The sequence below is a fragment of the Mobula birostris genome, chromosome 11 (genome assembly GCF_030028105.1).
Source record: "Mobula birostris isolate sMobBir1 chromosome 11, sMobBir1.hap1, whole genome shotgun sequence".
NCBI lineage: Eukaryota > Metazoa > Chordata > Chondrichthyes > Myliobatiformes > Myliobatidae > Mobula > Mobula birostris.
In genome coordinates, this window is record NC_092380.1 from 77,866,026 (window position 1) to 77,892,786 (window position 26,761).

At 40.5% G+C, this 26,761-nt stretch overlaps 1 protein-coding gene across 1 annotated transcript in view; it reads left to right on the forward strand.

Annotated features, from left to right (window-relative positions):
* Nucleotides 1–26,761, forward strand: part of swap70b (switching B cell complex subunit SWAP70b) — a 121,260-nt gene that overhangs the window by 15,952 nt on the left and 78,547 nt on the right. Inside the window, exons 2-4 of the mRNA XM_072272616.1 lie at nucleotides 2,658–2,798; nucleotides 13,400–13,576; nucleotides 18,840–19,067. Coding sequence (XP_072128717.1) covers nucleotides 2,658–2,798; nucleotides 13,400–13,576; nucleotides 18,840–19,067 — 546 coding nt within the window. The remainder of the gene's footprint in view (nucleotides 1–2,657; nucleotides 2,799–13,399; nucleotides 13,577–18,839; nucleotides 19,068–26,761) is intronic.

The window sequence follows — 26,761 nt, forward strand, 5'->3', positions numbered from 1 at the left end:
GATTTACGTAATTCACCTGCCAGTCAACTTACTCTCTGAAGATACTTTCTCTTGCCTCCGATTGTAAAGTGCCCTTCTTAAGTTTGGTAATCTTTTCCTTTTCACCCATCTATACAAATTTTTACAGTTCTTTTAATATATATTTCTCACTATGTTACTCTCAAATTCCACTCTCTGTTGCTTGTCAGTTTTGTGATCCTCCTTTGTCAAATTCTGAAATGCTTCTGATCCTCGGGCTTACTGCTCTTGTTGGCAATATTATACACATCTGCCTCTGACTGAATGTCTTTGTGTGGAATGAGCAATATCCTTACTTTCAGTTTTCTCAGGCACCCATTTTTTCCTCGTCCATTGATCACTGCTACTTCCTGTTCTCACCTACAATTCATCCTTGCTGCCAGCTCCCCCCCTCACTCTATTTCACATGGGCTACCTTCTCACTCTTTCCTTTCTTGTTTACTTCCATTTCAGGATGCAGGTTAGGAACAAGTATGGACTCACACAGCTGGTCTACACACCCTTCCCTCCCCATTGCTCATGGGTCTTGCACTCCATCCTATTCCATTCTCCCAGTCTTTCCCTTGCGTGTGTTCTGATGGCTGTACCTCCCACACCAGATTTCTCTTGTCCTTTTCCATAACCATGGTTTCCTCTCCACTGTAGTTGACCAGGGTCTCAACTCATCTGTCATTTCGCGGTCGCACTCTCTTTCCACCCCAGCAGCCTCCACGGTCAATGGGTCATCTTTGTAGTGTTGAACTTGTGTTTCCTTTCTGCACATGCTGCTTCACTTGCTGAGTATGTCAAGCATGTTGTGTTTTTGCTTAAAATTCTTGGTGGTGGTTGCCTTATTTTTGAATTAACTAACAATATTTGAAGATTGGTTCTGGTTTTGGACTAAATTTCACCTTTTGTGACCACTACTGACACCCTTTTTGTCTACCCTTGTCCCATTCCCCTCTCAGTCAGACCCCACTTCAGAATTCAAAACTCAAATCCTGAAAACCTGAAATTTCAACGTAACAACGTCCACGGCTGTTGCACCATTTGTGATAAAGTTAACTTTGCTGTTTGATTAAAAGGTTAATACAAAGCCCCATGCTTCACTGTAACTTCACAGGTGGAAATCTGAAGTCAAAGAACGATCTGGTTACCACCCTCAATTTTGCCCAACAACCAAGATGTGCTCTTAGATTTTTTTTACAAATGAGGCGACAAAGCTTGCAAGCTTTTCAAGTATTAGATTTTTAAGAAAGGAATTGATAAATTGAAATCAAACAATATAAATAAAAGTGCTACAGCCTCCAGAGCTGGGATCAAAGTTCACCAGCAGATGAGATGTCCTAGAGACCCACAGCACCGAAACGGGCCCTTTAGGCAGTCTAATCTGTGCTGAACTGTTACTGTGCAACGACTTTGGGTGAAGAGTTGTAAATACGTGGAATTGAATCAGTAGGTTGAATAAGTGGCTGGATGGTGGTGTAACTTGCTTTTATTGAAATCAGTGGGACTATATTAGCACAACTCACCAAGCACATTCATAAGACCGTACAACATAGGAGCAGAATTAGGCCATTCAGTCCATTGAGTTACTGTAGCTCCACCATTCCATCATGGCTGACTAATAAAAAACCTATCAACCTCTGCTTTAAATATCCCAGTGACTTGGCCTCCACAGCCATCTGTGGCAATGAATTTCACAGATTCACTACCATCTGCCTAAAGAAATTCCTCCTCGTCTCTGTTCTAAATGGATGTCCCTGTCTTCTGAGGCTGTGTCCTCAGGTCTTAGGGCCCCCCACTATAGCAAGCATCATCTTCCCATTCACTCTATCTAGGCCTTTCAATATTCAATAGGTTTCTATGAGATCCCTCCCTCATTTTCCTAAACTAATGAATGCAAACCCAGAGCCATTAAACACTCCTCATATGTTAACCCTTCCATTTCTCAAATCATTCTTGTGAACCTTCTGTGGACCTTCTCCAATGGAATCACATATTTTCTTAGACCAGGGTCCCAAAACTGCTCTCAATATTCCATTTGCAGTCTGACCTATGCCTTAGAAAGCATCAGCTTTACATCCTTGCTCTTTTATTCTAGTTCTTTTGAAATGTATGCTAACATTGCATTTGCCTTCCTTGCCACTGACTCAGCCTGCAAGTTAACCTTTAGGAAATGCTGCACGAGGGCTCCTAAGTCCCTTTGTACCTTCCAATTTTTGCATTTTCTTTCTGTTCAGTCTATACCTTTACTCCTTCTTCCAAAGTGCTTGACCATACACCTCCTTACACCATGTTCCATCTGACACTTTGCCCATTCTCCCCATCTGTCTTAAGTCCTTCTGCAGACTCTCTTCTCCCTCAACAGTCCCTGGCCCTCCACCTATTCAGTTACAATCCAATTGAGCATGAATTTTCAAATGTACCTGCATGGCAATTTAAAATGTTCTTTGAAAGGAATCTGTTAAATAGTGCTGGTGGGGTCATGAAAGGAGCTATATTAATGCAGATTATTGTTTATAAACACTAGCACCTCTGAAATTTGATGTATTAGCCAAGTTGGATTTTCTTTCCAAGGATTAGAGACTATATCTGCTTTCTGTATTCATGTTACCTGGAGGATATAGTTCTTAAACACTTCTTTTTACTTGGAACAGGTCCTCTCGCACAGTCTGTGCACAGTATTGCAAGTACCTCACAATCCAGTGGCTTTGGAAAACCACTTTAAGGACGATGATGAAGGACCGGTTTCCAACCAGGGATATATGCCGTATTTGAACAGGTTTATCTTGGATAAGGTATTTTATTTTCTAAATTCGTATAAAAACCTAACTGTTAGACTCTGATATATGTTACAAGCATAGAGTTTTAAAAAAATATATGTGGTCTAATGGAAAACCAACTCTTATAGTGAAATTGAAGCCTTTTAGTTGTGAGTAAAGCAATATTTTGGATTTTTAAGCATGTGTTTTCAATTGGTGAAGAAAACTTCATCCACAGCTAACTACAGAGTTTAACGATTACTCAAATCAAAAGAAGAGCCTTGTAATATTGCCAGAAAGAGCTACAGGCGTGAGAATTGGGAATGTTTATGATCACTATAAAATCCACAGAGGGGGACTGTGGAGTGAGTGTGTGAACTGGGGGGGAAAAAAAACAAGAGGAAGTTACACATTCAGTGGCCACTTTATTAGGTACTGACAGTATGTGCTGATATATATTGGGTACTTCTGTATGTTCATGGTCTTCTGTTGCTGTAACCTATCCACTGCAAGGTCTGATGTGTTGTGCATTGAGAGACGATTTTCTGCAGGTGCTGTTGTAACATGTGGCTCTTTGGGTTCCATAATCACCTCCCTGTCAGCTTGAACCAGAGTGACCATTCTCCTCTGACTTCTCGCATTAACAAGGCATTTTCACCCACAGGACTGCTGCTCACTGGGTGTTTTTTTTTATTTTGGCACCGTTCTCTGTAAGCTCTTTCAGTTGTGTGTGAAAATCTCACCGGATTTCTTTATTCTTCATTCCTGGTCTGTTTGAGCACAGTCAGTGCAGTGAGAATGGCCCGGGGGCTGTGTTTTGTTCTGTGTGTGAGCTGGGGGAATTCTGGGAGACCTCCAGCCTCCCGGATGACCACATCTGCACCAGGTCCGCCGAGCTGCAGCTCCTCAGAGAATGTGTTAAGGAACTGGAGATTGATGACCTTCAGCTCATATAGAAGAATGGAGATGTTACAAAGAGCAGCTACAGGGAGGTAGTCACCCCTAGGTTGCAGGAGGCAGGTAACTGGGTGACTGCCAGGAGAAGGAATGGAAATGGGCAGCCGGTGCAGAGTGGAATTGGTTTGCCACAGGCGACTATAGAGGCAATGTCATTGGGTATATTTAAGACAGAGGTTGATAGATTCTTGATCAGTCAGGGCATGAAGGGAGGAGATTGGGGCTGAGGGGAAAATGGATCAGCCATGATGAAGTGGTGGAGCAAACTCGATGGGCCGAATGGCCCAATACTGCTCCTATATCTTACATTCTTATGGAGATCAGCAGTTCCTCAAGCTACCCTGCCTGGCACCAACACATGGTCAAACTGACTTAGATTACAGTTCTTTCCTATTCTGATGTTTAGTCTGAAAAAGAACTGAACCTCTTGATCATGGCTCTGTGCTTTTATACTTTGAGTTGCTGCCACATGATTAGCTGATTAGGTATTTGCATTAACGAGCAGGTGTACAGGTATACCTAATGAAGTGGTCTCTAAGTGTGTATGTACAAGGGAGGTATCACAGGCATATCAGATATGAGGCTCAGATTGGAAAAATTATCATGGATGAAGGGGAGATAAACAATTTTTACCTATCTTCATAGTAGAAGGTACAATAAGGGTATTAGAAATTAAGGAATCCAAGAGTCCAATAGATATGAAAACTTTAGTACAGGTCGACCTTCACTAATCCGGCACCATTGGGACCTGAGGAGTGCCGGATTAGTGAAAATGCCGAATTACAGAAGGATCACATTAAGCATAATCAGTGCCGGATTATTGAAGGAACCGGATTACAGGTAGTCGGATTAGTGAATGTCGACTGTAATGAGATCAAAGAACATGAGGGATAATTTTCCTGGACAATCATGACCTAATCCTTACATAATCTTAAACCTAATACACTCAAACCAATGCTTGCCTACACACCTCCACACCTGAGTACTCATTCCCTACAATCCAACATCATCCCCTCCCACACTAACCATAAGTAATAACTCCTCCACCGTAGCATATTCATAACCATAAATCTTAGCACTTGTGTAAGGAGGAGGAAGATCCCAGTAAAAGCAAGTGTTGGACCAGGTTAATGAAGGTGTGGGCCAGATCAAAGTAGCAGGGTCGTGTTGCACTGAATTTCCAGTAATGAGATCAAAAAACACAAGAGGGATAATTTTCCCACCGCCCGCATAACTACAACATTGTACTGCTGCCGCCAAGTTAACAAATATCACAACATATGCCAGTGATATTAAAACCCATGACAATGCTGTGTATTCAGTTCCTATTCCAGAGCACAAGAGTACCAGGAAAGTACCAGGGAGTGGTACACAGTCAGGTGACACTTTAAACTGGTGCCTTGTCTGTTCTCTCAGGTCGATGTTAGAGATGCTGAGGCAAAATTCCTATCTATTTCAATAAAAAAAAGGGACAGGGAGTTATCCTTTTGTTTACATAGTTAAAAAGAGTTTATCTGGTAGTATCATATTGGTACCTGTGAGACCTTGCTAAGCACACATAGTCTGCGCTACATCCTTCATTTACGTTGAAAGTACTTAGCAAGCTGTAAAATGCTGTTGGGTGTTGAAGGACATGAAAGAATAATAAATGCTGCAGAAAAGAAGTTAGAGTAATTTATGAGACTATAGGCTGACAAATTTCCAGAATCACATGTCTATAACCTAAGGTTCTAAAAGAAGGCATAGAACATTTCAATGATGATCTTCCAATATTTCCGAGACTGTGGAGTAGTTCTGTTAGATTGGGGCCTTGCAAATCTATCAACTCCCCAAGAGTCAGAAAATAGGGAGCAAGAGATCAATTAACATGACATCCTGATATTATGACAGTCCTGATGAAGGGTCTCGGCCTGAAATGTTGACTCTTTATTCATTTCCATAGACGCCGCCTGACCTGCTGAGTTCCTCCAGTATTTTGTGTGTGCTAGTGTGAATTTCCAGCATTTGCAGAACTTCTTGTGTTTATAACATTGCATCATCTGTATACGGGTCTATTAATAAGTGCCTGGTAGAAGGCACTGAGAAAATCGCAACATGTTAGGGAAGTCAACGGGGCTCGATGGAATTAAAAAAGCTACAGATGCTGGAAATCTGAAGTAGCAGCAAAAAATGCTGGAAACATGTAGCAGCTAAGGTAGCATCTCTGGAGAGTGAGAAGTTAATATTTCTCGTCTGATTTCTTATGGCCTTACAATCTAAAAGATACAGGGACAGCATCAAGCCATTTGGCCTATCGAGTCTGCCATTTCCTCACGGCTAATCCATTTTCTCTCTCTCATCCCCAGTCCCCGGCCTTTTCCCCGTATCCCTTCATGCCCTGACTAATCAAGAAGCTATCAACCTGGTCATTAAATATATGTAAAGACTTGGCCTCCACAGTCGCCTGTGACAATGAATTCTGCAGATTCACCACTTTTCATTCCTTTAAATTGATGCCAAAGGAGTTGACAAAAAGTGAAGAAGGCCTAGTTTTTAATTTAAATGTCATCTCAAATATGTGTTTGAAAAGAAAGCTGAAGAAATCTATTTCTTAACTGGGAATAAATTTTTCCAATTTCATGTCTCACAATTGAAAATATAATATGAGAATTGAGAGAGTAAATACAATAGCTGAAAATTATCCAAACTTTTCCTTCTGTCCCCATCTCCTTTACTCACATTTTTTTTATTATGTCTGTTCTTTTTACTTAGTTGTTTTGTAATGACTGCAAGAATATTTTTGTACTTTTTTTTGTAAACCTCAGGAAACACGTTTTTCCTCTTTGTCACACACCCAGCTAAAAGCAAAGGTCTGGGCATTACTCCATAATTGCCTTCTACAAACAACCAATGCCTTGTTAAATGATAGGCAGTTTGCTGCTTTCTGAGATAAACAAATGATTTGCATTTGCTAAGGCAAGAAAGACCAGTTGATGTTTCAAATGGGCAAAACGTCACAGTGTAAGAACTCTACTTTTTAAAATCTAATAAAATAATGAATAAACTCAATTGCTTTGAACTCAAAAAATGTAAGAACAGGCTGTTTCTGTACAAGAACAGAGTGATTTGTTCGAAGTTTCTATTACACACTTTATACATTGAGAATTCAAGTGCAATTTTAAAGTGAACAATTCATCCTAAGAAAATTATTTATTGCTGTGCAATTGTCTGAAATGACAGATATTACTTTTTGAGATGAAACCCATCATTGTTATTTTTTTAACATTGAGAATCCAGTGGGTCAACAGCATTGAATACTATTATCTGGATGATCAGACAAGATGGCCATGATTGTCTTTTCAAACTTTTTAGATTTGTTTACATGTAAGTTGATTTACTGGGAGAGGGGAACTTCCTTTACCCTTTTGTGGCACTTGGATGCCATTGTCAGGGCTGTCATTTGTTGCCTAGCTCTAATACCATTAAACACAGTGACTTACTGGGCCAGTTCACAAGGCAATTGAAATGAATCACATTAATATAGCACTGGAGTTGCAGAGAAGCTGAATTAGGGAAGAATGTTAGATTTCCTTCCTTAAAACTGATGGTTTTCTTCTGAGAGTTTCCTTATCACTATTGTATTAGCTTTGCTCTCAAGGTTTAGTCAGTTAAGCAACCTAACGTTCCTAGTTGATGAGTTGATGGGAGGTTTGAAATGTTGAATGCAGATTAAATGTGTAACTACAATGTTGTGGGACCCTCACCCCCAGGATAGGTCAGGTTTAATGGTGCATATTTGACAAATTCACGTGATCTTATTTGAATCAAAGGAATTGACTTGCTATTATATTATATTTTTCACAACTCCAAGTATACCAAGGTGCAATATGGCAGCCAACTTGTGGGCAGAGCAGTCAATCGTTTGAACTGTCAACTATGGAGGGCATACCTTATGAGAATAGCTTGAGTGAACTTGGCCTTTTCTCCTTGGAGTGATGGAGGATGAGAGGTGTATAAGATGATGAGAGGAATTGATGGTGTGGATAGCCAGAGGGTTTTTCCCAGGGCTGAAATGGCTAACACAAGGGGGCATAGTTTTAAGGTGATTGGAAATGGGTACCAAGGGGATGAGTAGGTTTCTCACACAGAGAGTGGTGGATGTGTGGAACGCACTGCTGGCGGCGGTGGTGGAGGCGGACACAATAGGGTCTTTTAAAAGACTCTCAGATAGGTACATGGAGCTTAGAAAAATAGAGGGCTATGTGGTAGGGTAATTCTAGGCAGTTTCTGGAGTAGGTAACATAGAACATAGGATAGTACAGCACAGTACAGGCCTTTCGGCCCACAATGTTGTGCCAACCCTTAAACCCTGCCTCCTATATAACCCCCCACCTTAAACTCCTCCATATACCTGTCTAGTAGTCTCTTAAATTCCACTAGTGTATCTGCCTCCACCACTGACTCAGGCAGTGCATTCCACGCACCAACCACTCTCTGAGTAAAAAACCTCCCTCTAATATCCCCCTTGAACTTCCCACCCCTTACCTTAAAGCCATGTCCTCTTGTATTGAGCAGTGGTGCCCTGGGGAAGAGGCACTGGCTATCCACTCTGTCTATTCCTCTTAATATCTTGTATACCTCTATCATGTCTCCTCTCATCCTCCTTCTCTCCAAAGAGTAAAGCCCTAGCTCCCTTAATCTCTGATCATAATCCATACTCTCTAAACCAGGCAGCATCTTGGTAAATCTTCTCTGTACCCTTCCCAATGCTTCCACATCCTTCCTATAGTGAGGTGACCAGAACTGGACACAGTACTCCAAGTGTAGCCTAACCAGAGTTTTATAGAGCTGCATCATTACTTCGCGACTCTTAAACTCTATCCCTCGACTTTTGAAAGCTAACACCCCATAAGCTTTCTTAACTACCCTATCTACCTATGAGGCAACTTTAAGGGATCTGTCCACAGATCCCTCTGCTCCTCCACACTACAAAGTATCCTGCCATTTATTTTGTACTCTGCCTTGGAGTTTGTCCTTCCAAAGTGTACCACCTCACACTTCTCCAGGTTGAACTCCCATCTGCCACTTCTCAGCCCATTTCTGCATCCTATCAATGTCTCTTTGCAATCTTCGACAATCCTGTACACTATCCACAACACCACCAATCTTTGTGTTGTCTGCAAACTTGCCCAACCCACCCTTCTACCCCCACATCCAGGTCGTTAATAAAAATCACGAAAAGTAGAGGTCCCAGAACCGATCCTTGTGGGACACCACTAGTCACAACCCTCCAATTCCAATATACTCCCTCCACCATGACCCTCTGCTTTCTGCAGGCAAGCCAATTCTGAATCCATCTGGCCAAACTTCCCTGCATCCCATGCCTTCTGGCTTTCTGAATAAGCCTACCATGTGGAACCTTGTCAAATGCCTTGCTAAAATCCATGTAGATCACATCCGCTGAACTACCCTCATCTATGTGCCTGGTCACCACCTCAAAGAAATCTATGAGGCTTGTTAGACACAATCTGCCCTTCACAAAGTCATGCTGACTGTCCCTGAACAGACCATGATTCTCAAAATGCCCATAGATCCTATCTCTATAAGAATCTTTTCCCACAGCTTTCCCACCTCAGGCGTAAGACTCACTGGTCTATAATTACCCGGACTATCCCTACTACCTTTTTTGAACAAGGGGACGACAACATTCGCCTCCCTCCAATCCTCCGGTACCATTCCCGTGGATGAGGACATAAAGATCCTAGCTAGAGGCTCAGCAATCTCTTCCCTCGCCTCATGGAGCAGCCTGGGGAATATTCCATCTGGCCCCGGGGACTTATCCGTCCTAATGTATTTTAACAACTCCAACACCTCCTCTCCCTTAATATCAATATGCTCCAGAACATCAACCTCACTCATATTGTCCTCACCATCATTGTTCCCTCTCATTGGTGAATATCGAAGAGGAGTATTCATTGAGGACCTCGCTCACTTCCACAGCTTCCCACCTTTATCTCTAATCGGTCCTATCTTCACTCCTGCCGTCCTTTTATTCTTCACATAATTGAAGAATGCCTTGGGGTTTTCCTTTACCCTACTTGCCAAGGCCTTCTCATGCCCCCTTCTTGCTCTTCTCAGCCCCTTCTTAAGCTCCTTCCTTGCTACCTTATATTCCTCAATAGGCCCATCTGATCCTTGCTTCCTAAACCTCATGTATGCTACCTTCTTCCACCTGACTAGATTCTCCACCTCACTTGTCACTCATGGTTCATTCACCCTACCATTCTTTATCTTCCTAACATCCTGCAAGAGATCCCTAAACATGGACCACATGTCCATAGTACATTTCCATGCAAAAACATAATCCCAATTCACACATGCAAGTTCTAGCCTTATAGCCTCATAATTTGCCTTTCCCCAATTAAAAAAATTCCTGTCCTCTCTGATTCTGTCCTTTTCCATGATAATGTTAAAGGCCAGGGAGCGGTGGTCACTGTCCCCCAGATGCTCACCCACTGAGAGATCTGTGACCTGACCCTATTCATTACCTAATACTAGATCTGGTATGGCATTCCCCCCAGTCGGCCTGTCAACGTACTGTGACAGGACTCTGTCCTGGACCCACTTAACAAACTCTGCCCCGTCTAAGCCATTGGAACTAATCAAGTGGCAATCAATATTAGGGAAATTAAAGTCACCCATGATAACAACCCTGTTATTTTTGCACCTTTCCAAAATCTGCTTCCCAATCTGCTCCTCGGTATCTCTGCTGCTACCAAGGAGCCTATAGAATACTCCCAATAGAGTAACTGCTCCCTTCCTGATCCTGACTTCTACCCATACTGACCCAAAAGGGGATCCTGCTACATTACCCACCCTTTCTGTAGCTATAATAATATCCCTCACCAGTAATGCCACCCCTCCTCCCCTCCCCCCCCGCATCCCTTTTAAAGCACTGAAATCCAGGAATATTGAGAATCCATTCCTGCCCTGGTGCCAATCAAGTCTGTGATGGCCACTACATCATAATTCCATGTATGTATCCAGTCTCTCAGTTCATCAGCTTTGTTCCTGATGCTTCTTGCATTGAAATACATGCACCTTAGCCCTTCTGCCTTACTACCTTTACACCCTTTATTCTGCTTCTCTTTCCTCAAAGCCTTTTTGTATATGGTCAGCACAACACTGTAATGTGCTGGAGATTTCTATGTTTTATGTTTGTTAGATACCAGCATTGTGCCTCCGTTCCTCTTCACTGCTCTCAACAATGTAGCACTCATTACCATGGTCCAGTCAGTTTAGATCATACATTTCATATGCCTAAAGAAGGACTTGAACCCACGGCAACCAGTGGGCCACAGCCAAAAAAGTACGTTTACTCAGATAGATAGAAATGTCTGAACAGTTGACTGAGCTAGAGGACTCAAGCATTTAATTCAAAGTTTGGTGTGTTGATTATTCTTGGCTCTACATCAATGTTGTGAATTTTTAAGCTTGAGATTCACATTTAAATTATCTTTGGTTCTGTATTCTCTTGCACCAGGTTTGTTTAAATTTAGTGCATTGCAAATTTTAGAGATAGGCCAGAAATACAGTTAAAGTCAACAACAAGCTACCTCAAGGATAGTTGATAATTCTGGCACCATGTCCAGCTTTTATTATGGTTTAGACCAACAGAATCAAGTGTTTTGTTGTGACCTCTTGAGAAATGGTAAATTATTATTTATAGCCTCAACTTTGGCACTTATGCAATTACTTAATACTGAAGTCAGAGAACACCTTGTTCAGGCACATAACCAGTGATTGAGAAAGACAATTTAAAAAAATAATAATCAATTCAATCACCATCTCTTCCACTAGTTAACACACATTATCCAGATTTTGGGCAGATGAGGGTGCATTCCAGACCACAAGGAGAAAAGTTATACAAATAGAAGTGAAATTAAGAAAATTGGCCCATAAGAATCTGTGGTTTAAGTAATTTGTGAGTATTGTTTCAAATAATCTGGGATGATCTTAAAGTATGAACTATGTGCCTTTAATTGCAGACAGGCTGTTAATATCAAACTATTTTTGATATCTCATTTGCTAATATCAAAATGTCAACAACTAGTGATCTTACTCATCCATTTATGGCTCTGATTTTGTTCACTAGAGTAGTGTGCACATTGCAGAGCAAGTTGGGTTGTCAAGCAATATAACTTGATCTGCATTATAATTGAATGCCAAGCAGAGTTGCAGAGATCCCACCTCTCCCGGAAGTTCTAGGAGTCTCCCGCATATGAATAGTGGCTCCCTGATGCCCGCAAATTATATACAATATCACGGAAATCAATTTTTTTGAGAGCGAGCGAGAGAAAGCAAGAGAGAGTGTGAGAGCAGCCACGAGAGAGAGCGCACGCGAGAGAGAGAGAAAGAGCGAGAGCAAACAAGCGAGCGAGAGAGAAAGCAAGCCAGAGCGCTTGACAGCGCGCGAGCCACCAGGAGAGAGAGAGAGAGACAGCGCGCGAGTGAGAGTGCGCCATGACAGAGTGTTCCCAAAAAAATATAAAACGTACTTCATCCCAGACTACACTAAAGTGTACCCCTGCATATTAGGGGTCAAAATAATGACAGTTTTGCTCGCTGCACTGTTTGCAACAGTGACTTTTCTATTGCCCATGGTGGGTTAAGACTGTAAAAGACACGTTGATGTGAGTTTAACAGGTGTCATTCCTTCATTAGCATAGCTAACGTAATTTAAACTAGCTGGCTAGCTGCTATGGAGCTACTCTATTGTGGACATCCCACCTCTCCCAGAGGTCTCCCGCAAATTGATGGTGCTATCTCCCTGAAATGAGTTTTTGCAGGGTGGGATGTCTGGAGTTGGGAGTTATGAATTGCACAACGCAGAGTTGTAGGTTAGAAAGTTTATCTTGAACTTTTCATAAGGGGAATTTCAAAGCCTGATGGGATGCCATAATGGTTCTTGTGGCAGCTACCCTGATAAGCCTATACAAGGGAGTGTTTCAAATGTATTTTACATAATGCTTTTCTTACATAAAGGTAATGAATTGATTTTAAAATTGCAGTTCTATTTAAGAATGAATTTAGAGAGACCAAAATTAACTAACCCTTTGGTAGTCATTTCATTCTGCATGATTGGAGTGAAGAGGGATTTATTTTTCTCCAGCACTTGAAAAGTTTTAAACTGTTTATATGATTTGAAATTGAAAAATGAGTAAATTATTTATTAGTATTCTTTAACTGCAAAAGTGAAATAAATTATTTGATTTTCATTTGAGCCAAAGTGTGTTGTGACAGGCTGTGATTGTATGAATTCATCTGCGTCTGAGGAAAATTTGTTTTGGTATTACATTTTTAAAGTTTAATTAGCTGGACAAATAAAATGTCAGTGCACTAATCATTTTGTTTTTGTCTCTATTAATGAGCGGCTATTTCAAAAGTAAATCTTGTGCAGTAGAAATAATTAAAGAGTTTTTGAAGTGTACTTGAGTAGAATATAGGGTATAAAGCGTTAGCGAAGACGTATTTCAAAAGTGTAACTAAAATAAAGATGATCTTTAAATGGAAAAAGAACCCTGACCATTGAAATATCAGAATTTCTAAAAAATATTACGACTGATTATTTTTTTCCTCTTTTATAGCTTTTCCTGACTTTTTAATTCTTCTTCTTCCTTGCCCTCCCATTCTCCTTAAAGGTTCAACCAAACAGCTTTGATAAGAGTGACTTTAACCGAATGTGCTGGACTCTGTCTGTCAAGAAAAATCTGAACTGCAACAACTTACTGATCAGTGATGAAGATGCCTTCAAAGTGTGGTGTATCTTCAATTTCCTCTCAGAAGATGTGTATCCGCTGATCATAGTCCCAGAGGAGGTAAGCTTCAGAAAGTTAGACATCAACAATTTGATTTTCATACCATACTGACTGGAAGGTGAACATTTTTAAATAGTTCTTGTTTCGTTTTGCTGTCTCACAATCTGTGTTAGGGTGGATTAGATTTGATTCTGCTTTGTGCACTCAACAAAATGATTTGCAGATAGTATTATCTGATTGAAATGGCTCCTTAAGTGAGGTGTAGAAGGTCCAACCATCATGGCACTGAAATTTAGGCCTCTGTACCACATGTAAACTTTTTTAAAAATCAAGCATTCTGAGTTATTGATCACATTTTCTCAATCGCTAGCTGTCTTCAGATGTTGATGCACCCCTTGAGTGGTATGAAAGTTTATGACAGTGTCCTGGCAATGGTGGTGGGTATGAGGTGTCAGAATATCAAGTCATCAGCTATGAGAAAAAGTCCGGCAGAATGGAGAGGAGCTTGTAGATGACACTGATGCTGCTCATGTCTTTCTTGGTGTTAATTGTTATGTTTGTTCTTTATAAAAGACAAACTTAGTGAGGGTTTTCAAATGCTAGCACATTTATTAACAATCATGGCTTCCAGCTCCACGCTTTAGTGCGTGCTCCCAGTCCACCAACAACACTTCCAGTTCCGGGTAAACCGCCTGTACTGCACACTGGGAACTGGAGTTCTTTATTATGTCCACGTATAATAACACATTAATAACCATGAGGAAGGAAGTGCCGTCAGCATTGCAGCAAGTTGTTCTGTAGAGCATGGTTTAGTATATGTATCATCTACTGTGTGTTTTTGGTGGAGAGAATGGATATGGAGACCAGTTGTGTAAAGGCTGTCTGATTAGATTAGCTGTATTGATCTGAGTTGGGGTGAAACTATTTTTATTTGTGCTTGTCCCTCCCCATATGAGTATTTCCTTCTTGGCATGAGTCAGCGAGGTGGTGAAGAGACTTTGAGGATTTGGGTGTGACTGAAACCCAATTGTGTGAATGTGCGAGGAGCAATTCATTACAGTTGTTAACTAATTCATTTGTTATCATTAATTCTTTAATTGTGTATGTGTGGAAAGAGATGGAAATTTTAATATTTTATTTCTAGTCATTGCTAAAGAGAAGTTATATTTGTGTAGGGATCAGCAAAAAAAAAAGCTGCTGGATATCTGAAATGAAAATCAATACTCAATGGCTCTGGCTGCATCTGTGAAGAGAAAAGCAGAACTAATTCTTATTGTGAATAACTGAAAGGAGAAAACACAGTTCAGGTTGTCGAGAAGAGGAGGAGTAAAGAGAATGAAGGGAGTGTTTATGATCCGATGGATTGCTCAGATGGTGCAGTTATTTTTGCAGACATCCCCCCCTGCAAAAACTCATTTCAGGGAGGTAGCACCCCCACCCCCACCCTCTGCAACCCCATATCCCCCCCCCCCCCGGTCGACCTCCAAGTGTGTATGTATACAGGACATTTGATTATGAAAGAACACAGAAATTTATTTGATCACATATTGAAACTATTTACATATATACAGTCCTTGATGAGTATTTTGTTGGCAGTCTCAATGCTAATAGCTAACTGCTAATGCAAATAGCTTTTCTATTTCTTTTGCAAACTTTCCTTATACTGTGATGTGGCTTGCTTGGTAGATTTGAGCATTTTGCCAGAAGTCTCAACCTTATAGCAGTCTGTGTCAATGAATTTGTTAATTTTGCAAGACATCAGACTCACAAGTGTTTTGTGAGACAGCTGACTTCTGAATTCTGTCTTAATGTGACGCACCATGCTGAATGCCCTTTCTACATCACAATTAGAATTTGGCAGCACCAAAAGCAGCTTCATCAACTGGCAGAACTCTTTGAATCTCAACTGCCCTCTCTACTCTCTCTGTCACTCTCTCACTATGTCTGTCACTCGCTCTCTCTGTCTGTCTCTCCCTCTCGCTCACTCGCTCTCAAAAAAATTGATTTCCGGGATATTGTATATAATTTGCGGGCATCAGGGAGTCGCTATCAATACGCGGGAGACTCCTGGAGCTTCCGGGAGAGGTGGAATGTCTGTTTTTGGCACCATTTTAACAGAGTCCATTTAATCACACTGGACCTGTCTGTAAGAGTGGGCCTAGAGGAAGGTGAATCATGGCAGTGACAGAATAAAAAAACAATGTGTATGCTGGAAATCTGAAACAAGCCAGCATGCTGGAAATGCTTTGCTGATCATGTACCATCTGTGGCGGAGAGGGGAAAGCTGAGTTAATGTCACTGATGGATGACTTTAAATCAAAACTGGCTATTTTTGATATACTTGGGAAAAGCTGGTTATCTAAGTTGGTTGGATTACTTTTGAGGCTTGATGTGTGCAGGTGGAGAGATGCAGTGCTGTTTCTCGAGCGTCTGCTTGGCTTCATCAGGACGGTCCAGTTAAGGGGTCTTGGCCTGTCCATTTCCCTCCATAGATACTATCCCACTGGGTTCCTCTTGTAGTATGTTTTTTTTTGCTTCATTAGAACGCTGTTTATTTATTCTCCCAGGTAAACTCCTACAGTTTTGAACTAACTCTAATGTAGAGTTTACTGCTAATGTGTGAATTTTTGTCACAAAGCTCCATGGTTTATCTGATACAATCCCAACAGGGCAGTGTAAGGTGTCTTATTTTATGATCAGAAGCAATGTTCAAGGGTAGCACACAAATACTTCTATTGAAATTGGGAACATTCAACTGTCTCATGGCCTTCCTGCCATTTGGTGGGATGATTACAGATGAGGATTCCCATGTAGATGTGTTCAGCTTTATTTTTCAGCCAGTTCACTATCCCTGTGATGTCAGATTCACGAGCAAGGGAGTTTCCCCCTCCATCTGAACACTAGACAGCATTGTCTTCAGCCCTTGTCACAACTGTGCATCCTTATTACTGATTCCATTTTCTACTCTCTGGGAAACCCTCCGACACAGCCAGACAGTCTGCAACTTCGCCACGTTAATGTCTTTACCAAAGTGGTTGTCTGCCTGCTCATCACTACTTCCAGATTATCCTGCTTCTCATTCATACCTAACTCCATACTCAATATTTCAGCACTGTGATTTTCCTAAACAACCCAACCCACCTATTTCTGTTCACACTTCCCCAACATTGATGGTTATTGCCCATTTAATTCAAATTATCAACTCGTTCCTTCAATCTGAAGCAAAAATTGAAAATACTCAGCAGATGTGGGAGCATTTTTGGAAGGAGGAACTGAGTTAATGCTTCCTGTCAATGAGAATTAAGACCAAACAAAAAAACAACTTTTAAGTTGGAGAGAATCAGGGGAATGGCTGCCCAGGAGAGATTGAAAGATGTTCTGCCCAAGAAGTGCCCTTTAAAGGCAGATATTCTGTCTGAAGGAGGCCCAATGAGGACTCAGGAGAGTAAGGAAAACAACTGCTGGAATTGGGCAGGTCTTTGAAAGTGTGGAATTCAGTGCTGAGGATTGTAATGTGTCTGGTCTGAAGATGAGGTGCTGTCTCTTACATTGGGCCTTGTTGAGTTACTGCAAAGGCTGCAGACAGAAATGTGCGATTGGGGTAGAGAATTAAGAAGACCGGTAAATGGAAGCTCAGGGCTTGTGGACTGAACAGAGGTGCTCCACATAGTTGTTACTCTGTTTGAATTTGGTTTCCCCGTTTTGGAAGTGACTACTCTGAGTACTGAATGCAGTGCTCTGAAGTGAAAGATGGATGAGTGAATCACAGCCTTACCACTCTAAATCCCTCCCTGAACTGATAAAACCCTCAACGAGGAAGATGTTGTTTTGTCTACAAGGCTATGATTTTAGTTAAAAATTTCCTGCTAAGGTTTTCCATGATTTGCACTGTCTTTCAAAAACTGTAAATACTTCTCACCTTTTCAACTAAAGTGATTGAAGTACTGTTGTAAGATGCTGAATAGGATTTCCTTCAGATACAGAGCCTTTAATTCCTGCTGTATTAACAGTTTAGGTGGTTCTGCTTCTGATATGTGTGTGACCCAGATCTTCAGTGTTCCACTGGTTATAGCATCTCTGGCTGTTAAACAGCTCTTGTATAAAATTACTGAGAAAAGATCATTGTTCATTTTTTTTAGAAAGCATATTTTGTTGTTTACAAATGTGAGGATTTACAGATAATGCAGCTCTTACACCAATTCTTCAGTGCTGGGGCTGGGCACTCTGGATTATAAATTTAGATCAGAGGAAGTTTAATTTTTACAGCTGAAGAGAAATTACACTCAGCTCCTTACTCCTTTGCTCACAGACTTTCTGAAAATATTAAAAACACATTTCCTTCCCAAGCAACACACACAAAGTGCTGGTAGAACACAGCAGGCCAGGCAGCATCTATAAGAAGAGGTACAGTCGACGTTTCAGGCCGAGACCCTTCGTCAGGACTGAAACATCGACTGTACCTCTCCCTATAGATGCTGCCTGGCCTGCGGTTTTCTACCAGCATTTTGTGTGTGTTGCTTGAATTTCCAGCATCTGCAGATCTTCTCGTGTTTTCCTTCCCAAGGGGATGTGCTTTTATCAGTATTATACAAGGACTAGGTCCAGCCTGTAAAATGTGCTTGATTGTGCTTCCTAACTGGCAGAGGGCCCACTCTGATCTCTTCATTAAATTCCTATTCTTCGTTGATTTCTTTTGAAGGAGAATGTTGACTTGCACTTGGTTGTGGATAATGGTGCAGAAACGCATGTCAGAGCTTGGATGCTAGCTGACCCAACTTGATGGGAGCCTTTTGTTTTGCAGTCTTGATGTTGAAACTGACATGTGGGAATAGAGAGGTTTGCTGACATTGCTCTTCTCCATAGTAACTGTTTCCAACCCTGGTAATTCCCCCTTATTCTACATTTTATTCAAGGACTGAGAGAAATATAGAATTGTCTTAGGGTTGCACCAATAAGGCATTAATGGCATGTTATGTCTTAAACAGCAACATAAATGTAAAAAGTAAATCCCTTCTTTTGCTCCTACTTTTTCACTTTCCCTCACTGTCTCCCCCACTGTAATATCTATTTTTCCCTCATCTCCACCTTTCTGCTATTTCCCATTTCAGTCAGTTCTGTTCAACCTTAGTCTAGCAATCTCTCTGCCCTCCCTTTTATTCTTAAAAAAAAATCCTCTTGGTGCTGAATTCCCTTTGAGTGACATCAAAGCAGATCAATTGATTACTTTACAAATGGAAGTACCGGTAGTTATTTTATTTGCATGAAGTTAGGATGTTTGTGGACATCACTGTGCTAATACAATATTCTTGTTCTCACTGCTCAGATAGAGTACTTCTTCCGGAAGCTGACCGAGGCAATGGGGATTAATTGGCAACAGGAAAACTTTGAAGATTACAGAGCTCAACTTGGAGCCGAACGGAGTGGCCTTTCTGTTTGGGAATTCATCACACTAGTTGGCTCAGGGTTGTACTTGAAGGGCATGAACAGACAAACATTGTCAATGGCAATCAATGAAGTTTACTGTGAACTCATCCTTGATGTGATAAAACAGGTAAGAGCAATTTTCATGACTGAGAAAAAGCATCGGTCAATCCCAGTGCACATTTTTACCATACTCTTTACCTAATTTTTTCAAAGTGAAATGCTTGGAAAATGAAGGTAGGAAAATGTACAAAGCAAGTATTTTTGATGAAAGTAAACTTACAGTTGCACTCTGTTCTTAGTGAATAGAACCATTGTATCCATGGGGATTAACAGCATATTTCTGTCGAGGTTTTAGTGGTCATATGTGAAGCATCAGTGTATTGAGGGAATGTGAAGTTCATGATCTCGGTTGCTCCTGCAGAGGTTGTTATGTAGAAATCAGAGCCCAATAGCGTCTACTAGTTTGATTTTTTTTTCTGGTGTCTGATATTTTTATACTGATAAGGTGCTACCCTGATCTCTCCATTCAGTCCCTATTATCTTCTGTGGAGAGAAATATGGTGAGTTTTGAACTGCATTGGCTTTTTTTTAGCTTTCTATTCCATCTTCTTGATGACTGAGGAAATGGAACTATTAAGTGGAGAAAACTGAGTTAGCAGTTGTAATGTTCTGTTGTAATGTGGCACAATTTAGGAGCAGCAGCTTATTTATGTGGCATCGTTATGGGAAAGAAAATTACCAGCATGGAATAATTTGCTCTTCACTGCTCCATCTTAATTTCCTGACCCATTTTCACTTTAATGTTCTTGCATATTGATTTACAAAATGTCCTGCCAATCTCTCATAAGCATGATGAACAATCAGAATAAATAAAATGTTGAGCAATACGAGTCAAGATCTTGATATTTTCTGCATTTTCTTTCTTTTATTTTGGCACCAGCAATTGGGACAAATCACTGGGAATGTTAGAACCTTAAAAATAGTGAAGGTGGAGAAAATTAATCAAATTTATTTTGAATTTTGCTGAACTTTATAACAAGCAAACACCAGCCATAGTAATAAATGAATACACTTTTACACAGTTTAACAATGTCATTTTCATTTCCTTGCTGGTAATTCCAAGAGGCAAGCAGGTTTACTAGGACTGCAAAGTATTACCAAGCTATTTTAAAACTGATTACATTTATAATTAATGCTCAACTTAAATGGAGATAAGCTCCACTTAAATGATGCTTTTCACCTGGCCCACCCTGCCTTCTCTGACCCTACTCTTAGGTGGTCTCTTCGAGACTCCTGGATCCTATTACCTGGTTACCTATTCCCAGATACTCAGCTCACCAGCAGACCCCATGAAACCAAAGGAATCAAGGCCGTCTTTTGGATAGTTGATCTGCAGTTCACTATGTGATGTGTAATGAAAGGAGAAATAATAACTGCTGGGCAATACACTTTGCAGATGCAATTTAATAACATGATTTAAATATTTTATAAAATATTTTGTAGTATGCAGGTGATGGATGGAATCTGTGGGAAATGATGGTGAATATAGAGAGAATAAAAACATGGGATTAGTATTAATAGGGGCTTGATGGTCAGTGTGAACTTGCAGGGCCAAAGGACCTGTGTCTGTTTGTATAACCTGGTGTTTCTTTGAAACAGATGACGTTACCCTATAATGTTTTATTCTGTGCTATTGATAATGATGTAGCCCTCAACTCCACCTCCACCACCAGAGTGGCTAATAAAAAAGCCCAGGCTCCTCTCGAGCAAAGCCAAGCTAAATTTGGTATCAAGGTAAGTTCTGAGGAGGATGTCCTCTCTCTCCATCCTGATGCAGGACCTCAACCCAAAACATCAACAACTGATTCTCACCCTCCCTACCCCCCCCACCAAACAGATGCTGCTCAATGTGGTTGTTTTTATACCTACAAAAATGATCAATCACCCTTAATCAAACCTGATTTTTGTATTCTTGCAAATGTAATATTTCCTCATCTCTTGTGGGGTGGGGGGCAATATTTTAACACAGAAGAAACTTGAAAGGGACTTGGCCTCTCCAATATCCATGTGCAGTTGTAATCTGCTTTTCGCTACCAACATTTAGCTGTTTTGTTCGAATTCTAATCTTGGTCGTCTTTGATCTTGCATGCTATTCCATGGTTGAGCCAACCTGGAATATTTTGGAACAGCGATACTCGGGGGTCAATAGACAGGATTGCAATCAGGAGCATTACATGTTTCTTTCTTTCCCTTTTCAAACTCGGGATGTCTATGTCCAAATTTTAGGGATCATGTATCATTGTTTCGCTGATCTCATCCGTCCGAGTAGGTGTAACTATTGGAAATGACTGAATTTCAACCTTTACTATTGCTGCCTCCTCCCTTCTCTAAGTCATGGTTTCAAAGTAGTCCAGGAACTAGAAAACCCTTGGCACTTTAGTGGTCTTCTTTACAAAATTGGCGTGCAGGGCACTTGGAGGAATAGGTGAAACCATAACAAACCAAGTAAATAAATGCTTGAAATTCAAATGGATAACAAGTTACCATAACATAGCAGGATAAATTGCATTATTTCTGTGTAATTGCATATAATTGAATTATTAATCTGACCCCAATACATGGGCCACAAACAACCGATCGTAATCTGATTGATTTGATGCATTTTTCTGTGAGATTTGTGTTTTCAACAAATCAAAATAAATCTATAAAAACAGTTGTAAACATCTCTATTTTAATTGCAACTGGCATGAGCAGATTAAAAGTTTAATGCATCAATAATTTCAGCAATTATTTTCCAACTTCATTTCCACGTGTTTCTTGACTGAAAGTAATGATTAGTGAAAAGGAATTCCGTGGTTAATTTACAGGAAAGGCAATTCTTGATTGTGTGTTGTGTAATGAACAAGATTTGCTTAAGGAGCCCTAAGGAGGCAGTGACCATAATATGATAAAATTTACCCTACAATTTGAGTGGGAGAAGCTAAAACCTGATGTATTGGTATCACAGTTGAATAAAGGTAACTACAGAGGCGTGAGAGAGGAGCTGGGCAGAGTTGATTGGAACGCGCCCCTAGCAGGGTTGACAGTAGAGCAGCTGTGGTTGCAGATTCTGGGAGTAACTTGGAAGATGCTAGATTGGTTCATCCCAAAGAGGAAAAAGCATTCTAGAGGGAGGATGAGGCAAATGTGAAGGGAAGTCAAAGACAGTATAAGATCAAAAGAGAGGGGATACAATATAGCAACAATTTAACAACTAATAGAGGCAACTAGAAAAGAGTGTCTGAAAAAACATTTGATACATATAAAGAATAAAAGAGAGAGTGTATATTGGACTGCTGGAAAATGATACTGGAGTGGTGGCAATGGGGGACAAAGAAATGGATGAACTCAATAAGTATTTTGTATCAGTTTTCACTGTGGAAGGCTCCAGTAACATCCCAGATATTTGAGAAACACGGGAAAGAAGTGAGAGTGTTGCTAATATTTAGGAGAGCTGCTTGGAAGCTTAAAAGTCTGAAGGTCACCTAGACCAGGTAGACTATACCCCAGGGTCCTGAAAGAGGTAGTTGAAGATATTCTAGAAGTATTTGTAATGATCTTTCAAATTTGAGGAAGGACATTCTTGCTATTGAGGGAGTGCAGCGTAGGTTCACGAGGTTAATTCCTGGGATGGCGGGACTGTCATATGTTGAAAGGTTGGAGCAACTGGGCTTGAATACACTGGAATTTAGAAGGATGAGAGGGGATCTGATTGAAACATATAAAATTATTAAGGGATTGGGCACACTAGGCAGGAAACATATTACCGATGTTGGGGGAGTCCCGAACCAGAGGCCACAGTTTAAGAATAAGGGGTAGGCCATTTAGAACAGAGTTGAAGAAAAACGTTTTCACCCAGAGAGTTGTGGATCTGTGGAATGGTCTGCCTCAGAAGGCAGTGGAGGCCAATTCTCTGGATGCTTTCAAGAAAGAGTTAGATAGAGCTCTTAAAGATAGTGTAGTCAAGGGATATGGGGAGAAGGCAGGAACAGGGTACTGATTGTGGATGATCAACCATAATCACAGTGAATGGTGGTACTGGCTTGAAGGGCCAAATGGCCTACTCCTGCACCTATTGTCTATTGTCTGTCACTAAATTATGGAATGGTTCCAGAGGGCTGGAAAAGTGCAAATGTCACTCCATTCTGACAAGGGAGGCAAAAGACAGAAATTATTGGCCAGTTAGTCTGCCTTCAATAGTTGGTAAGATGTTAGAGCTATTATTAAGGATGAGGTTTCCTGGTACTTGGAGGAAAATGATTTTAAAAAGACTGAAGTTTGTTCAGTTCCATAGATGCTGCCTGACATGCTGAGTTCCTCCAGCATTTTGTGTGTGTTGCTTTGAAGTCAGCATAGTTTCCTTAAGGGAAAATATTGCCTGACAAATATGTCGGAATTCTTTGAGGAAGTCACAGGTGGGATAGACAAAGGAGAGTCAGCAGAGGTTTTTCAGTTGGATTTTCAGAAGACCTTTGACAAGGTGCCACAAAAGAGGCTGCTCTAAAAGATTGGAGCCTGTGCTATTACAGGAAAGATACTAGCATAGATAGAAAGTTGGTTGACTGACAGAAGGCAAAGTGAAACTATAAACAGCACCTTATCTGGTTGGTTGCCAGTGACTTGTGGTGTTCTGCAGGGGTTGGTGTTGGGCTTGTTAATTTTCATGCTGCATGTTAATGATGTGAATGATACAATTGATGGCTTTGATGATACAAAGATAGATGAAGGGGCAAGTAGTGTTATGAAACAAGGGAGTCTCTTCAGTAGAACTTTGACAGATTTAGGAGAATGGTACAAAAATAGATGGCAGATGGAATACATTGTAAGGAAGTGTATCGTCACGCATTTTGGTAGAAGGAATTGACTATTTTCTTAATAGGAAGCAAATTCAGAAATCAGAGGGATTTGGAAGTCCTTGTGTAGGTTTCCCTAAAGGTTAACTTGCAGGTTGAGTTGGTAGTAAGGAAGACAAATGCAATGTTAGCTTTCATTTCGATAGGACTAGAATATTATAAAAAAGGATGTTATCCTGAGGCTTTATAAGGCATTAGTCTGTCCACATTTGAATTATTGTAAGAAACTTTGGGCCCCATAGCTAAGAAAGGTTGTGCAGACATTGGCAAAGGTCCAGAGGAAATTTACACGAATAATCCTGGGAATGAAAGGGTTAATGCATAAGGAGTGTCTGATGGCTCAGGGCCTGTACTCACTGGAGTTTGGAGAAAAGGTGGTGGTGGGGGGAACTTCATTGAATATTGAAAGGCCTAGAATGTGGAGAGGATGTTTTCTATAGTGGGGAGTCAACGACCAGAGGGCACAGCCTCAGAATAGAAGAATATCCCTTTAGAACAGAGATGAGGATAAATTTCTTTGCACAGAGGTCGGTGAATCTGGAATTCATTGCCACAGATGGCTGTGGAGGCCTCGTCATTGGATATAGTTAAAGTGGAGGTTGATAGATTCTTGATTAATAAGGGCGTCAAAGGTTACGGGGAGAAGGCAGAAAAATGAGGTTGAGAAAATAAATCAGCCATGATCGAATGGAGGAGAATCGATGGGCTGATTGTCCTAATTCTGCTCCTGTGTCTTACACCATTAAGGTTGAAAGAAAATACTGTTTTACGCAAACACTCTACAAAATGGGTTTTAAGGAGTTTATCGCAGGATATGTCTTTGGATCTGCATAATTGTATGTGATCTATGGTCTATTAAGAATTTTCATTTTGACCGTTGGTGACATAGAGGAAGACCAGACAGTCATGAGTATGATGCAACTTTTGAACGTTTGCAGTAAATCGCCATTCACATTGTGCCAGCAATAAGTTCTAAAGATCAGATAGACTCTTGGAAAAAGAATATTGTTTGACTTTCAACCTATCTACATTCCATTTTTTGTAATCCATTTCATTAAAGAAAGCCACAATTGAATAATTCTGATCTTTTCATAATTTTAAAGACCTCATTCAAATGTCTTTACCATATTTGATCTTCTAAAGTAAAACCCCCTGCCTTTTTCAAGTCATTATACTACCTAGGATCCTTTGAATTAGGTACTTCAGTAAAGTCAGTAACTGTCATGGTTTGATGACATAATTACTAACATGTAAATAAACAACAGATATAGACCACTCCGCCTCTTACGCATGCTATACCGTTTAACAAGATTGTGTCTGACTGGATGTAACCATAGCTCTGCATTCTTGCTGTCCCTGGTAAGCTTTCATTCCAAATCTCTCTTCCTTTAAAAAAACTAATTGAAGGCTGTGCTTCCACTGTGCGAGACCAAAAGACTCGAGGTCCTCTGAGAGAATAAATTTCTCTTCCTCTCTGTTTTAAATGGGTAATCCTTTACCCTAGCAGTGAACTCTGTCAGTTGTAAAGAGAAGACTCCAGTGCTTTAGAAGAGCTGGGGTAAGTCTCAACTGAGGAAGTGGTAGACATCATCCAAAACTCTGGTCACTTGTTGCAATGTGAAGGGGATTGTGGTCTGCAGTTCCTTGTACTCTTTAATTCATTTGTATCAGGAAGTGAGATTAGCTGTCATGAAGGAAAGTGTGTGTACTCTGGGAGGGTCTACCGATTGAGCCACTTGTGTTACCACCAGGTAATACCAAAGAACATGCAATCTGGCTGTCAAATAGAGACATTCGGGGTTTGTTTGAAGTGTGGTTAGGTTTCAGTATTGCTGGCTTTCTGTTTAGATGGTTGAATGAAATATTGACTCCTTTAATGTCAAAATAAGAGACAAATTTGAAAATCTAGATAAATTTCAGTATTTTTATTTAGACAATCTAATAACCACGTAGTTCTTCTTTAAAGGAACTTGAGAGTAGAGACTAACATGGAAATAGCAAATTCAGAAGAAAATCTCAACGTGCAGAGTAACAGGGGATTTGTCTTCCTTTCCTATTCAAATGAATAAAGTCTAAACCATTTATTTAAAGAACTGTCAGTAAAAAAAAACTTATCTAAAGTAATTTGTATTATTTTGACCAGATTTCTCTAGTTAGGTGGTATCGCAGGCAACATGAAAATATGTAAGTAATAAAGGAATGCAGGTTAACACTTTTAGAAGCTCAAATAAAAGAATGATGATTAAATGATTTTGAGTATGTTAATCACCAAGGTAATTGTGATCAGGATTGTCCCTGCATTGTGAAATAGCTCATTACGCAATTTTACAAACCTGTGTATTTAGAAAAACAACTTCCTTTTACTCTTGAGCAATATACTCTAGAGGGCTGAAGGGCCTGTTTCTGGCATGTAGTTTTCCTTGACTCTAGGATACCAATAAACTTTTCAAATGTATGAGTAAAAAAAAGTCAAGAGTGGGTATCGGACCACTGTAAAATGATGCCGGAGAGGTAGTAATGGGGGACAAAGAAACATAATATTTTGTGTTAGTTGTCACCGTGGAAGACACTAGCATTACGTTAGAAATTCGAGAGTGTCAGGGGCAGAAGTAAGTGAAGTTGCTGTTACTAAGGAGAAGGTGCTTGGGAAGCCGAAAAGTCTGAAAAATTAGTCAGACTAACTTGGACTACAACCAAATGTTCTGAAAGAGGTATCTGAACAGATTGTGTAGGCACTAGTAACGATCTTTCAAGAATCACGAGATTCTGGAATTGTTCCAGAGGATTGTAAAATTGCAAATATGACTCCATTCTTTAAGAAGAGAGGGAGGCAGAAGAAAGCAAATTATAGTCCAGTTAGCCAGATAAGAGCCCATGGTAATATAGGAATGATATTAGCATGGATAGAAGATTGGCTGACTGCCAGGAG